Source organism: Fukomys damarensis, unplaced genomic scaffold, assembly GCF_012274545.1.
Source record: "Fukomys damarensis isolate Sample0158 unplaced genomic scaffold, DMR_v1.0_HiC HiC_scaffold_27, whole genome shotgun sequence".
NCBI lineage: Eukaryota > Metazoa > Chordata > Mammalia > Rodentia > Bathyergidae > Fukomys > Fukomys damarensis.
In genome coordinates, this window is record NW_022900939.1 from 27,181,828 (window position 1) to 27,195,463 (window position 13,636).

At 34.7% G+C, this 13,636-nt stretch overlaps 1 protein-coding gene across 1 annotated transcript in view; it reads left to right on the plus strand.

The window, feature by feature from the left end:
- Sptlc1 (serine palmitoyltransferase long chain base subunit 1) overlaps positions 1-13,636 on the plus strand; it is a gene marked incomplete at its 5' end in the record, with an annotated part of 71,757 nt that overhangs the window by 3,060 nt on the left and 55,061 nt on the right. The window contains one exon of the mRNA XM_010607650.3: positions 23-117. Within this exon, the coding sequence (XP_010605952.3) occupies positions 23-117 (95 nt within the window). The remainder of the gene's footprint in view (positions 1-22; positions 118-13,636) is intronic.

Consider the following 13,636-nt stretch of genomic DNA (forward strand, 5'->3'; position numbering starts at 1 on the left):
TTTAACTCCTTTTGTCCTGTAGGAAAAGGAGGAATTGATTGAAGAGTGGCAGCCAGAACCTCTGGTTCCTCCTATCTCCAAAGATCATCCTGCTCTCAACTACAACATCGTTTCAGGGTAAATGGATTTTGCTACCTGAAGGACTTGTGTTTGGCTTCCTGTAGCTGTATTTTTCCCCCCCAGTTCCAGGGCCTGTCATGTGCTAGGAAAGCATCAAGTCCTACCACTTGAACTATATCCACAGGCTTTTTCATTTTATATTTTGAAACAGAATCTCACTAAGTTGCCCAATTTGGCCTCAGATTTGTGATCCCCTGCTTCACCTTCCCAAGTAGCTGGGATTATAGAGTGTGCCACTGTTCCCATCAGTGTTCCTCTTTTTTGTTACCGGGGATCAAACCATTGTTCTTTTTTTAAGTGAAGCAGTTACTCCCTGAAATTTCTGGGAGTATTTAAACAGAAATTTTTAGTGGGGGGCCAGGGATTTAGCTCAGTGGTTCCTGCACCTGCCTCACAAGCACAGGGACCCGAGTTCAATCCCCAGTACCAAAAAAAAAAGAAAGAAAGAAATTTTTTTTTTTTAGAGATGGTCTAGGCATTCTTAGGAGTCTTTCTGTAGTCCACCAATACAAGGGGCAAAACCAATTTAAGGAACAACCAGTGCCAGAGACAGGAGAAGAAACTTCTGAGCTAATTGTGATGAGAGTCGTGGGTTTGAGCATTAAAATTTATTTTCCCTCCCAAACTAATGTGAGGACATGGTTTTTTGTGGTTTTAGATCTACTCTGAATTGCCTTCACAACTGAAATATTAATGGCCTGGAAACATTACTATTCTTTCGTCTTCAGCTATACACAATACCTGTTGACCTCCAGAATATGAGTTATGTAACTTCAGTTATGGTCCCTCCCTCCTAGCTTCTAATTCAGATCTATTTCTAGTTCTTATATTACCATTGCTTTAGAGTATGTATTTCTTCCCCCTCCTAGCTTCCAATTATGAACTGTTTTTACTTCTTATCTTTGCTTTAGTATATGTGTTTCTTTAAATCAAGAAATATTTTAAATATGTGGAAAACAGCAGACACTTGTATACTCACCACCCACTTAATAAGCATTAATGTTTTGCTATCTATATTTCTAATATATTTTTTAAAAGAAAACATTTTATAAATTCTGGGTACTCTTGGTTGGCATAAAGGATAAGTTCTGTCTTGAAAGTAGTGGATGTCTCTCCTTTGCATATTGTTAGAATTTTACTGCAAAAGCCTGTTGCCATCTACATATTTGCTAATATGTAAATATTTGGTATTCTGTTTAAATTGTATTCCAAGATATTTTCCTGATTATATTCTACTTCTAATTTAAGAGTATTCACTTCTGTGAATCTCTTTAATCTTATAAAAGGTACGTGTTTCAATTAAAATTTACCAATCTTGTTTCAGGGATATAGCTTAGTGATACTGGACCTACCTGGCAACTGCAAGGTCCTGAGTTTGATCTCTGGTACCAGGAAAAAATAAAAGTGAAAACATTTATCAGTCTTTTATACCTTGGTCTTTTGAGGAATTAAGAAGTTCTGTTTACCCTACCCTAAGGTCTAATTTGACTGTTTCTTTATGATAGTTGTCCCTGTGTTATTAGTTGAGTATTCTGTTCTTATTGGAAATTTCACTTCCATTTTGTACCAGGTACCTTTATTAAGGATCTCTTCTGATATATCTATTCTTTTGGAATTCTTTTTTGGTTTTTTGAGACAGGCTTTCACTTTGTAGTTGAGACTGACCTGGAACGCACTATGTAGCCCAGGCTGGTCCTGAACTCAAAGTGATCCTCCTGCCTCAACCTTCTGAGTGCTGGGATTACAGGCGTGTGCCATCACACCTGAATTCTTTTGGAATTCTTGTCTCTTCACATGCCAGAGCCTTGCTCATAAATGCCACAGCTTTATAACAAACTGATTGGCATGAGCCCTTAGAATTCCTGTTCTTCAGAGTTGGCTAGGCTTTCTTGCTCTTTATTCTTTACTAGTTTAGGTTTAGCTGATCAGATTTGACCCAAACAGAACATTTGAGTTTTTACTAAGTATTTGTTGAATTTATGCATTAACTTACAGAGAATTAGTACCTTACTGATTGTAAATCTTGCCATCATTGTATGTGGTTTGTCATTTATATAATTGGGTTTTTATTTCCTGCAATATAAATGTATAATTTTCATCATAAAGACTTGGCTTATCTTTCTTCTGACTTTTCTTTTGAAATATTTGCAGATTCCTATGTAGTTATAAGAAAAAATGCACAAAGACCCTTGTGTTAATTGGCTTCCTATCACTGTAACAGAATACCTGAGATGAACAATTTAAAAAGAGGACAGACTTAATTTGGCTTCCAGTTTCAGAGGTTTTGGTCCATGATATCTTGGCCCTGTTGCCTTTGGACCTGTGGCCAGGCACATCATCATGGAGAGCATGGGGTGATTGAGGATGCTCACCTTGTGGCAGCTAGGAAGCAAAAAGAGAGAGAGGCCAGATCCAATGTCCCTTCAGTGGCACACCCCAGTGACCTAACTTCCTCCCGTAAGGCTCCACCTCCTAATGCTTCACCACTTTCCTGTAGTACCATGGGCTGGCCACCAAACCTTCAGCATAAGGGTCTTTGGAAAATATCTGAGATCTAAACTATAATACCTAAATGCCTTTTACCCAGTTTCCTGCAGTGGTAATGTCTTACATAACTACAGTGCCACACCCAGAAATCTGACATTGCATATATTTTAATAGATATCATCTTTGAGTACCAGAGAGTTTTCTGTCATGAGAGGCACCTTTTTCTTTCTTAATGTACTAGCTAAGACACTTTCCATTCAGTATTGAGTAAGAGTAGTGTCAATAGCCATCTTGTCCTGTACTTGATGTTGAAAGATACTCTGTCATATTATAGTTATTCTTTTCCTAGTTTGCTAGGCAAATTTTTGTTTCAATCAGAGTATCAAATTTTATGAGATACTTATCATCTATGACTTTTCTCATCAGTTACTGTGTTAAATTTTACTGATAGGTTCTTTTAATTAATTAGGCATATTGTATTTCAGATTTTTTTCAAAAAACTACATCTACCACTCTACCTTAATCCAGATGTCTACTCTCTTTTAGGAGGAATTACTCCCTATTTCTTGTGCTTTTTTTGTAGTATTCCCTCTGGTTTTCAAAGGAAGTTGCTTAAATTGTTTGTTATCTGATGATTTTCCTTTAGTTTCCAGTTATCATTATATCCATTCATCATGAACAGAAAGACTGCCTATATAAAAATATATGCAGACTTGCTCTTCCAGGCCTGTAGTATCCTTTGTGGGGCCTTTGTGCAGAGTTGGAACAGAGCTTTATTATTTACATTTTTACAACTGCTATAATGTCATATATTATTTAGGCCATTGCTTTTTTTTGTACACTTCTGTTTGCCCTGGAGTTAATCTTCCCTTTGCTCACTTACTTGGTTCTATGTACTAGTGTCTGGTTCATCCTTATCTTCTTCTGGGAGTATAGATCTCTATTGAGACTGTTGAAACCCTTTATCTATTGGGTTCAATTTTCTTCCTAGAGCCCTCTGTCATGCTGTTCCAACCCTAATTGGCTGCTGAGTGCAGCTACTATACAGGTGGCCCTGTAATTTCCCATGATCTTTAACTCAGGAGATCCTTCTGTGTTCTCTGGCATTGGTTGTTTGCCATCTTTGTTTTCTCTCTTGTATTAGTAGATTGTAGATAAATTCCTGGGAAGGATCTGTGGACAGTGAATTTTACACATCTTAAAATTGTTCATTTTACCCTTTTACACTATACTGATTATCTATTTTTATTAATCTTTTAAATACCTCAGTATCTGCTGGTCTTTAGTATCAATTTTTTTCAGTATGAATATTTTTATTGTGTTCAAGACTACTATGTAAATTGTTTATGAAAATTATCTGAAGGATGATTTGTTAATATTGGTAAGTTGTTACTTTATGCAATAGCTATTTGCATTCAGTGCTAAGTTGATGAAGCACTGAGTTATTGTTACTTTGAGTTATGCAATACCTATTTGAATTCAATACTAGGTTGACAAAGTACTGACTTTAATTTACTTGAACTTTTATTCATATTATTTATTTTACTTTTATTCATATTAATATTACTTATCTTGAATTGATTTTTTTCTAAGTAGCAGCTTTGAGACATCCACATACCATAAAATTTATTATTTTTAAAGTATACAATTAACCTGGATTTTTAGTGTGTTCAGGAGTATGCAGTTCTCATTACTAATTCGAGGACATTTTTATCTCTTGCAATAGAAATCACAGTCACTCTACTTCCTCCCTCCCTGTCCCTCAAGCCCTGTCAACCACAGAACTACTTTCTGTATTGATTTGCCTATTCTGAATATTTCCTGTATAAGGGATCACAATATGTAACCTTTTATGTTGAACTTAGCATGTTTTCAAGGTTCATCCATGTCATAGCATGTATCAGCACTTCATTTGTGTGACTAATGTTCCATTGTATGGATGTTTCACTTTTATTTATATATTCATCAGTTGATACACATTTGGGATATTTCTCCCTAAGAGTATATATGAAAACTAAAATACATGCATATAAAAATACATAAATGAATGATATGCTTTGAACATTTGTATACACATTTTTATATGGTTATGTTTTAATTTATCTTGGAGAGAGATATATATATATATATATATATATATACACACACACACACACACACACACACATACATACACACATACATATGTGCACATACATACATACATATGTATACACACATACATACATACATATACATACATACTTGGGTTGTATGATAACAATGTTTAGCATTTTGAGTAACCATCAAACTGTATTCCAAATTGGCTTTATCATTTTACATTCCCACCAGCAGTGTAGGAGGATTCTAGATTCTCTACATTCTCAGTAACACTTACTGTATTGTCTGTCTTTTTTATGATAGACATTGTGGTAAATCAAAGAGGTATTTCGTTTTGGATTTAATTTGCATTTCTCTGATGACTAATGATGTTGAGAGTTTTTCATATGATTTTTGGCCATTTCTGTATTTTTCAAGAAAGGCCTACTTAAATCACTTGCTCATTTTTTAATTGAGTTGTCTTATTAGAGTTCTTTCAGGGCCAGGGATTTAGCTCAATGGTTTTGCCACTTGCCTCACAAGCATAAGGTTCTGAGGTCAATCCCCGGTACCAAACAAACAAACAACATAGAGTACTTTCTTTCCTAGAGGGTTCCAATTCTTTATCAAATGCGTGATGTGCATATATTTCCTCCATTCTGTGTGGTTTTATTTTGCTTATTTGTTAGTGTTCTTTGAAGCACAGATGTGTTTTTTTTTTTTTTTTTTTTTTTTGGTACTGGGGATCGAACTCAGGCCCTTGTGCTTGTGAGGCAGGCACGAGAAACACTGAGCTAAATCCCCAGCCCTGAAGCACAGATGTTTTTAAATTTAATATAAAGTCCAGTTTATTTTTCTTTCTGTTGCTTGTGCTTTTGTGTCATAACTAAAAATGTTTATACTTATTCCATGGTTATAAAATTACTCTTTTGTTTCATTTTAAGAGTATATAGGTTTTGCCCTTGCATTTAGATCTGTAATTCATTTTGAGTTAACTTTTATATATGGTGTGGAGTGGCTTTTTTATCTACGTTCTTTTACACATAGAAGTACAGTTATCCTAGCATCATTTGTTGGAAGGAGAATTTTTTTTTCCTATAGAATTGTCTTGTTGAAAATCAGTTAGGCAAAAGCACAAGTAGCATTGGTGATGTGGTTGCCATTGTATGCAGACAGTGAATTTGAGAATGAGGACAGTAAAATTATAGTATAGAGGGGAGTATTTTAAACTCAGGGCTTAGCAAAGAAGGACAGAACTGGTTAAAGAGGTTTTATGGATTTCTTTACTGATTCATGTTGCTTATGTTTTTATTTTCATAAATATAAAAGTAGTATGACAAAATTCTGTATCGGAGAATACCCAATAAGCCTTTTTATGAAATACAAACTGAAAAATTCTACATGGCAAGGAAACATTACATTTTAGTTGGTACTGTTTTTCCTTAATGGTAGATAAAGTTCAATTGATGATTCTATACAATAAATCTCTGTATCACCTGTTAACTTTTTCTATGGTATCTTTTATTGAGGCAAATTTCTTAATTTTAACTTAGTCAAATGTGTCCATATTGACCTTATGTTTTGTGTATCTGAAAGCTTATATATTTAAGAAATCATTTCTTAGTCCAAGGTCACAAACACATTCTTCTACATTTTCTTCTGCTTTTCCTCTCTTTGCTTTTGGGTTCTGTAGTGCCTGGAACTTGCCTTTCTAAATGGTCATTCAATTTTATCATTATCCTTAGAGAACAATATACATGTAACCTAATGATTTGCTCTTATTTACCGAGTACTGCATGTGCACACCAGTTTTCTTGTGCTTCAGATTCTCATTAGCTTTTTGCTTGTCTGAGCCCGTGCCAAACCTCGTGTTAGAAGGATCTGAAATATTTGCTGCTTTCTGTAAAGTACCTTCTCCCTAATTCTGAGTTCATCTAGCCATTCTTGAATTTTTGTCCTTGTAATTAGTAGTTTTTAGATCTCTAGAAATCTTGCTGAAATTTTAATTGAAATAGCACTGAGTTCATAGCTTTTTTGGGCAGATTTAAAAAACTTTGAAATGTTAAGCCGTCCCTTTAAATTAATATCATGTACATCTCATAATTTATTCCTGCCTTTATATGTGTTTTCTAAATGTTTGTATTTTATTATATATTGTATATTATTCTTACCATTAGTTCCACTAGTTTCTTGATTATATTGTTTTCCATGTAACATAAGCAATGACCTGCAGATTACAGTGTGACCTCATATGTGTGTGCACCTATTGTTATGTACCCTGTTTGCTTATATTTTTGTCTTTATAGGATTGGTTTGGATTTCAGTAATGTGCTGAAGAGTAAAAATAGCAAGCATCCTTGTTTTGTTCCTTTTGTTAGAGGGAATGTTTCCATTGTTTCCCAAATAATAGCTATAGATTTTATTTTATTTATTTATCTTTCTTAAATTTATTGGTACATTTTTGTATATGATACTGTGATACAGTTACATTCATCATTTGGGATCTTGTACCTTTACATGACTTATCTTTGTTCTTATTTTTCTCCATTACCCAGCCCTCCCTTCACCCCCTCTACCCTTCCCTGTTTACAAAGACATTGTTTCCAAGTTTTTCCTTTTTACTTTTCCCCTACCCCTCCCACTTCCTCTATTCTTTTAGATCTTTTCTTCCTGTTACACAGTATCAACTATACATTTTGATCATTATTTACACTTTTAGTTTTTCACACTGCAGAAACTATTTAGTGTTTACACGTGTGACTTACTAATTTCACTTGAGTATGACCTCAGTGTGCATCTGCTTAGCTGTAAATATCCCTAGTTTCTTCTTCTTTGTGGCTGAGTAGGATTCCATTTTATTTTTTAAAAAACACATCTTTATTCATCCTCCAGTTGATGGGCAGTTGGGGTGATTCCAAGTGTTAGCTAATACAAACTGTGCTGCTATAAACATGGGTGAGCATATATCGCTTTGGTATGATTCTTTTAATTCTTTTGGGAAGATACCCAGCAGAGGGATAGCTGGGTCAAGAGGGACTTCTAATCCTAGTTGTTTGAGGTATCTAATCCTAGTTGTTTGAGGTATCTCCATATTGATTTCTGCAGTGGCTGAACCAGTGTGCATTCCTACCAACAATGACAAAGGGTTCCTATCTCCCCACAACCCCGGCAACATTTGTTATTGGTTTATTTCTTGATAGCAGTCATTCTTTCTGGGGTGAGGTGAAATCTCAGTGTTGTTTTCATCCGCATCTCAAATGACCAGTGACATTGAACATTTTTTCAATGCTTTTACTTGTTTATCTGAGAAAGGTCTGATCATTTCGGATGCTCATTTTTGAGTTGTCTTTATAATTTGGGGGGGGTCTAATTTTTTTGAGAGGAACAGTGGGTAAAAACTTTTTCTCATATTGTGAGTTATGTCATAGCTCTGCTTGTGATTTCTCTGGCAGTGCAGAAAATTTTTAAAAATATGAGATCCCAATTTTTGATTCTTTGTGCTTGTTCCCATGCTACTGAGGATTTGTTCATAAAGTCTTCTCCTATGCCAATATCTTCAAGGGTTCTACTTAACTTATCTTCCTGCAGGTTTAGTGTTTCTGTTTTAATATTTACATCTTTAATCCACTTAGATTTTACTTCAGTACATGGTGTAAGATAATCTTTGGCCACTTGAAATCCAGTTTTTCCAACACCATTTTTTAAAGAGGCTATCTTTCCTCCAGTGAAGGTGTTTGTTTCCTTTGTCAGAGATAAGGTAGGTGAGTATATCAGGCGTTCTTTCTACATCTTCTAATCAGTTTCACTGATCCTTGGGTCTGTTTCTTTTAGGGGATCATGCTGTTTTTATCACAGTGACTTTGTAGTACGGTTTCAAATTGGGGATTGTGATACCCCTGCCATGTCTCTGTTGCCTAGAATTGCTTTTGCTGTTTAACGTCTCTTCTGATTCCAAATTATTTTTACATTTTTTCTCTAGATCTGTGAAATATACTGTTGGTATTTCAATAAGGATTGCACTGAATCTGCATAGCAGTTTTGGAAGTATGGCCATTTTCACTATATTGATTCTTTCTACCCAGTAACTAGGAATGACTTTCCATTTTCTTATATCCTCTTCAATCTCTTTTTTCAGAGTGTTGTAGTTCTCAATGTAGAGATCTTTTGCTTCCTTTGTTAGATTGATTCCTAGATATTTCATTTTTGTGGATGCTATTGTGAAAGGGATTGATTCCCAAATTTCACTGTCAGTGAGTCTGTTATTTGTGTACAAGGCTGCTATTGATTTTTTAATGTTGACCTTGTAACCAGCTACTCTACTGAATCTGTCAAGTCTAGAAGTATTTTGGCGGAGTTTTTTGGGTCTTCTATGTAGAGTATTATATCGTCAGCAATAATGACAGTTTACCTTCTTCCTTTCCTATTTTTATTGCTTTTATATTTTTCTCTTGTCTAATTGCTGTGGCTGATGTTTCCAAAACTATATTGAACAGGAGTGGTGATAGTCGATATCCTTGTCTTATTCCTGATTTTAGTGTGAAGGTTTTCAGTTTTTGACCATTTAGTATGATGTTGGCTGTTGGTTTTTCATAGATAGCCTTTATCAAGTTGAGATGAAAACCATCTACTCCAATTATTTGCAGTGTTTTTATCATAAATGGGTATTGAAATTTGTCAAATGATTTTACTCCATCTATTGAGATGTGTCATATGGTTTTTGTCCTTGACTCTATTAATATAGTCTCATATATGTGTGTGTGTGTGTGTGTGTGTGTATATGTATGTGTGTGTATGTATATATATATATACATACACACACACACACACACACACACACACACATACATATTGATTTACATATATTGAACCATACTTGCATCCCTGGGATAAATTTGACTTGGTCAGTGTGTATGATATTCTTGATGATCTTCTGTATTCTGTTTGCCAGTATCTTATTGAGAATTTTTGTACCCATGATCGTTAGGGAGATTGGCTTGTAGTTCAGTTTTTTGGTTGGGTATTTCCCTGGTTTTATAATCAAAGTAACAGTTGCTTCCAGGAATGGCTTCCAGGACCGAATCTGAAAGTATTGCTTCCCTTTCAATTTCACTGAAAAGTTTAAAATGTCATGGCAGTAGTTCTTCTCTAAATGTCTTGTAGAATTCAGCAGTGAAGCCATCAGGACCTGTGCTTTACTTTGTTGGTAAATTTTTAATTACATTTTCAATTTCACTAAGTTTAATTGGGGTGTTTAGAATTTTTATAATGTCATTCAACTTTGGTAATTCATTTGTATCTAGAAATCTGTCCATTTCTTCTGTGTTCTCCATTTTATTAGAGTATAGGTTCTCAAAGTAAGTATTGATGATCCTCTGGATTTCTACTGAATCTTGTGACTTCACCACTTTCATTCCTAATTGCATGAATTTGAGCCTTTTCTTTTCCTTTTTTTGATAAGGTTGGCTAAGGGTTTATCCATTTTATCTATTCTTTTGAAAAACCAACTCTTCAATTCATTGATTTTTTTTGTATTATTCCCTTAATCTCCATTTCATTGATTTCTGCTCTGACTTTCATAATTTCCTCCCTTGTATGAGCTTTGGGTTTCTCTTGCTCTTCTTTTTCTAGGAACTTTTAAGAGTCACCATTAGGTTGTTTATTTGATCTCACTCTATTTTCCTAGTGTAAGCATTCAATGCTATGAATTTCCCATGTAAAACTGCTTTCACTGTATCCCATAGATCCCTTTATGTTGTACCCCATTGACATTAAATTGTAAAAACTGTCTAATTTCTTCTTTAATTTCTGCTGTGACCCATTGGTTATTCAGTTGAGTGTTATTCAATTTCCATGTGTTTGTGAAGTTCTTACAGTTTCTTATGCAGTTGTTCTCCAGTTTAATTGCAGTATGATCTGGTAATATACATGGGATAGCTTCAATTCCTTTGCATTTACTTAAACATGTTCTATGAGCTAGCATGTGGTCTATTTTGGACAATGACTTCTGTGCAGCCAAAAGAATGTATATTCTGATTTTCTGAGGTGTAACACTGTAGACATCTATTAAGTCCATTTATTTAAAAGCTTAGTACAGTTGTATTTCATTGTTGATTTTTAGTCTTGATGATCTGTCTACTTGTGACAATTGGGGGTATTGAGGTCCCCCACTACAATTGTATTAGTGCTTAGTTGGTGTTCCATGTCCCTTTTTATTTGTATAGTTTGGGGCATTAAGTGTTTGGTGCATATATATTTATGACTGTCATCTCTTCCTGTTGGATTGTTCCCTTTACAAGGATGTAGTGACCTTCTTTGTCTCTCTTAGTTTTGGTTTGAAATTTACTTTGTCTACAAATAAGATCTCTACCCCTGCTTTTTTCTAGGTTTCTCACACATGGAGAACTGTTTTTCATCCTTGTACTTTCAGTCTATGAGTTTTTTTTTTTCAATAGGTGTGTTTTTATATAACAACATATTGTTGGATTTTGTTTCTTAATCCATTCTGCCGCTCTGTTTCTTTTGATTGGTGAATTGAGGCCATTGACATTGATGGTTATAACTAATATATGTTGACTTAGCAATGTCATGTTGTTTTCCTTTTGTTGGTTCTTTTTTATTTTTGTCCCTCTCCCTTTAAATTCTTGCTGATTGGATTTGATCTATTGGGCCTCATGGAGTTGTGACCTTCATTGTTTTTTTCTAAAATTTTTAAAAAGTTGTTTGGAGTGCTGGTTTGGTATTCATAAAGTTTCTCGGGTGTTCTTTGTCATGAAAATATCTTACTTCTCCCTCCATTTTAAAAGAGAGTTTTAGAGGCTACATCAGTCTAGGCTGGAGGTTGTTTTCTTTCAGGACTTGAAATACCTCACTTCAGGCTTTCCTTAACTTGAGGGTTTGTGTTGAAAAGTCTGTTGTGATTCTGATGGGTTTTCCTTTCTATGTTTCTTTTCTCTAACTGCTCATAGTATTTTGTAGTTCTGTTGGATTTCCGGGATCTTGATTATTATATGTTTAGGTGTAGATTTTATTTTATCATAACTAGTTGGAATCCTGTATGCCTCACCTATCTATATGTCAAGTTCTTTTGCTCTGTTTGGGAAATTTTCTATTATTAATTCTATGAACACTTTTTTTTGTCACTTGTGCTTTCTCCTGATTCTTCATGGACTAGTAACTTTATATTATTATTCTTTGCATCATCTAGGAGCTGCTGGATTGATTTTTCATGGTCCCTCACTATTTTTAAGAGATCTCTCTTTTTTATGGTCACTGACCGCCATTCCTATCTTCTATATCTGATATTCTGTCTTCAAATTGGGTTACTCTGCTATGAATACTTTTAATAGAGATTTTGATCTTCTGGATATCAGTTTGAACCTGTTTAATGGTTTCCATTTCTTTCCTATGCTGAACATTCATGTCCCGTCATGTTTTTTTCTATATTTTATATATATATATATATTTTTTTTTTTTGTCTGTTTCTTTTCTAGAGTCTCTAATCATAGCTTTTATCTGGGAAATTATTTCTGTTTTGAATATTTCTAGAGCCTCATTCATATGTTTTTTCAGTTTCTGTGCTATTAGTTCAGATTGTAGGTGGTTGATTATCAGACTTTTCCATTTTGTTTTCCCCAGAATTTGCCTTTGGTAAGCTGGAAGACTGTGTCTTTTTTAAATGTCTTTTCATTTTTATTTTTGTTGGCATAGTCCTTGGTTTAATTCCTGGGTTGATACTTAGATATTACTTATTGTAAGTGTATTTGTTGCTTGTATTTAAATACCTTAAGGAATGATTGCTTCTCACAGGTGTCTTCCAGATAAACCTGGTCTTTAGGATTTGAGTCTTAATAACTCTGGGGCAGTCCCATTTTCATTATACCAGAAAAGATAACTGATTAGATCAATCACAAAACTAGCTCAAGTGATACAGTCAGCAACAACAATAGAATCAAGCACAGCTTAGAAAAATGACAATTCATGGTAGTTATTAATCTATCACTTTTAACTGTGTGAAGTAAAACGAAATTCAAGACTGCCCAAAATATGTTTATAATGAATAAACTGATCAATATAGTAACTTTACCCTTCATGATAGGGACTTAGAAGCACTAAGTCCCTCTTACTATTATTCATTTCTGCTCTAGCTCAGGGCAGTGGCCATAAGACCACCTAGGGGTACCTCTGCAGTGTAGATGAGGAACAGGCATTGCCAAGAAGCCAGAGGTTGAGTGGGTAGTTTGGGTTGCTGGAAGCACCCACATGGCTCACATCCTCTCTCACCCGTCCACTGGTGGCAGGGAGGCTGGTCAGCTGGTGGTAGGGAGGCCTAGGTGGGGGAGGTGTCCATGCTGATGGCTTCTTGCAGCTCCTGTCCTCAGGTCCACTCTATAAATTTTAGATTTATGTAGTCTTTCTGATGTGAGGACATTCCCCTGTGGTCGTAGTTTTCTAAGAATTTTAATAGATAAATAGATAATTGGACTTTATAAAATGTTGGTTTTGCTTTTTTTTTTTTTTTTTTTTTTTTTTTTTTTTTTCTGGTACCAGTAATTAAACTGAGTACCTTGTGCTTGCCAAGCAGGTGCATGCCACTGAGCTACATCCCTGGCCCAAGTTTGCATCTATTAAAATTGTTTATTTTATTTCAATAAATATGCTGTATTTTTGTGCATCTTTTCCATTCACTTTATTCTTTGTCTTAGTTGAATACTCAGTTTATATCCTTTAAATCTTTTCCAGTACTGATTCACAATCTCTTTTCAAAAAACTTAAGAGTGAGAATTCAGAATTTTTGTTTGTTTGTTTGTTTTGTTTTGAAAGGTAATAAATTATGTAGTCCTTATTACAGACCACTCTCATGAAGAATGGGAAGCAACCCATATGCATATTTCCAGTCAGTGGGATAAGTGAAAGCAGTAACTAGTTTCACATCAGTTTAGGACAGATTTAG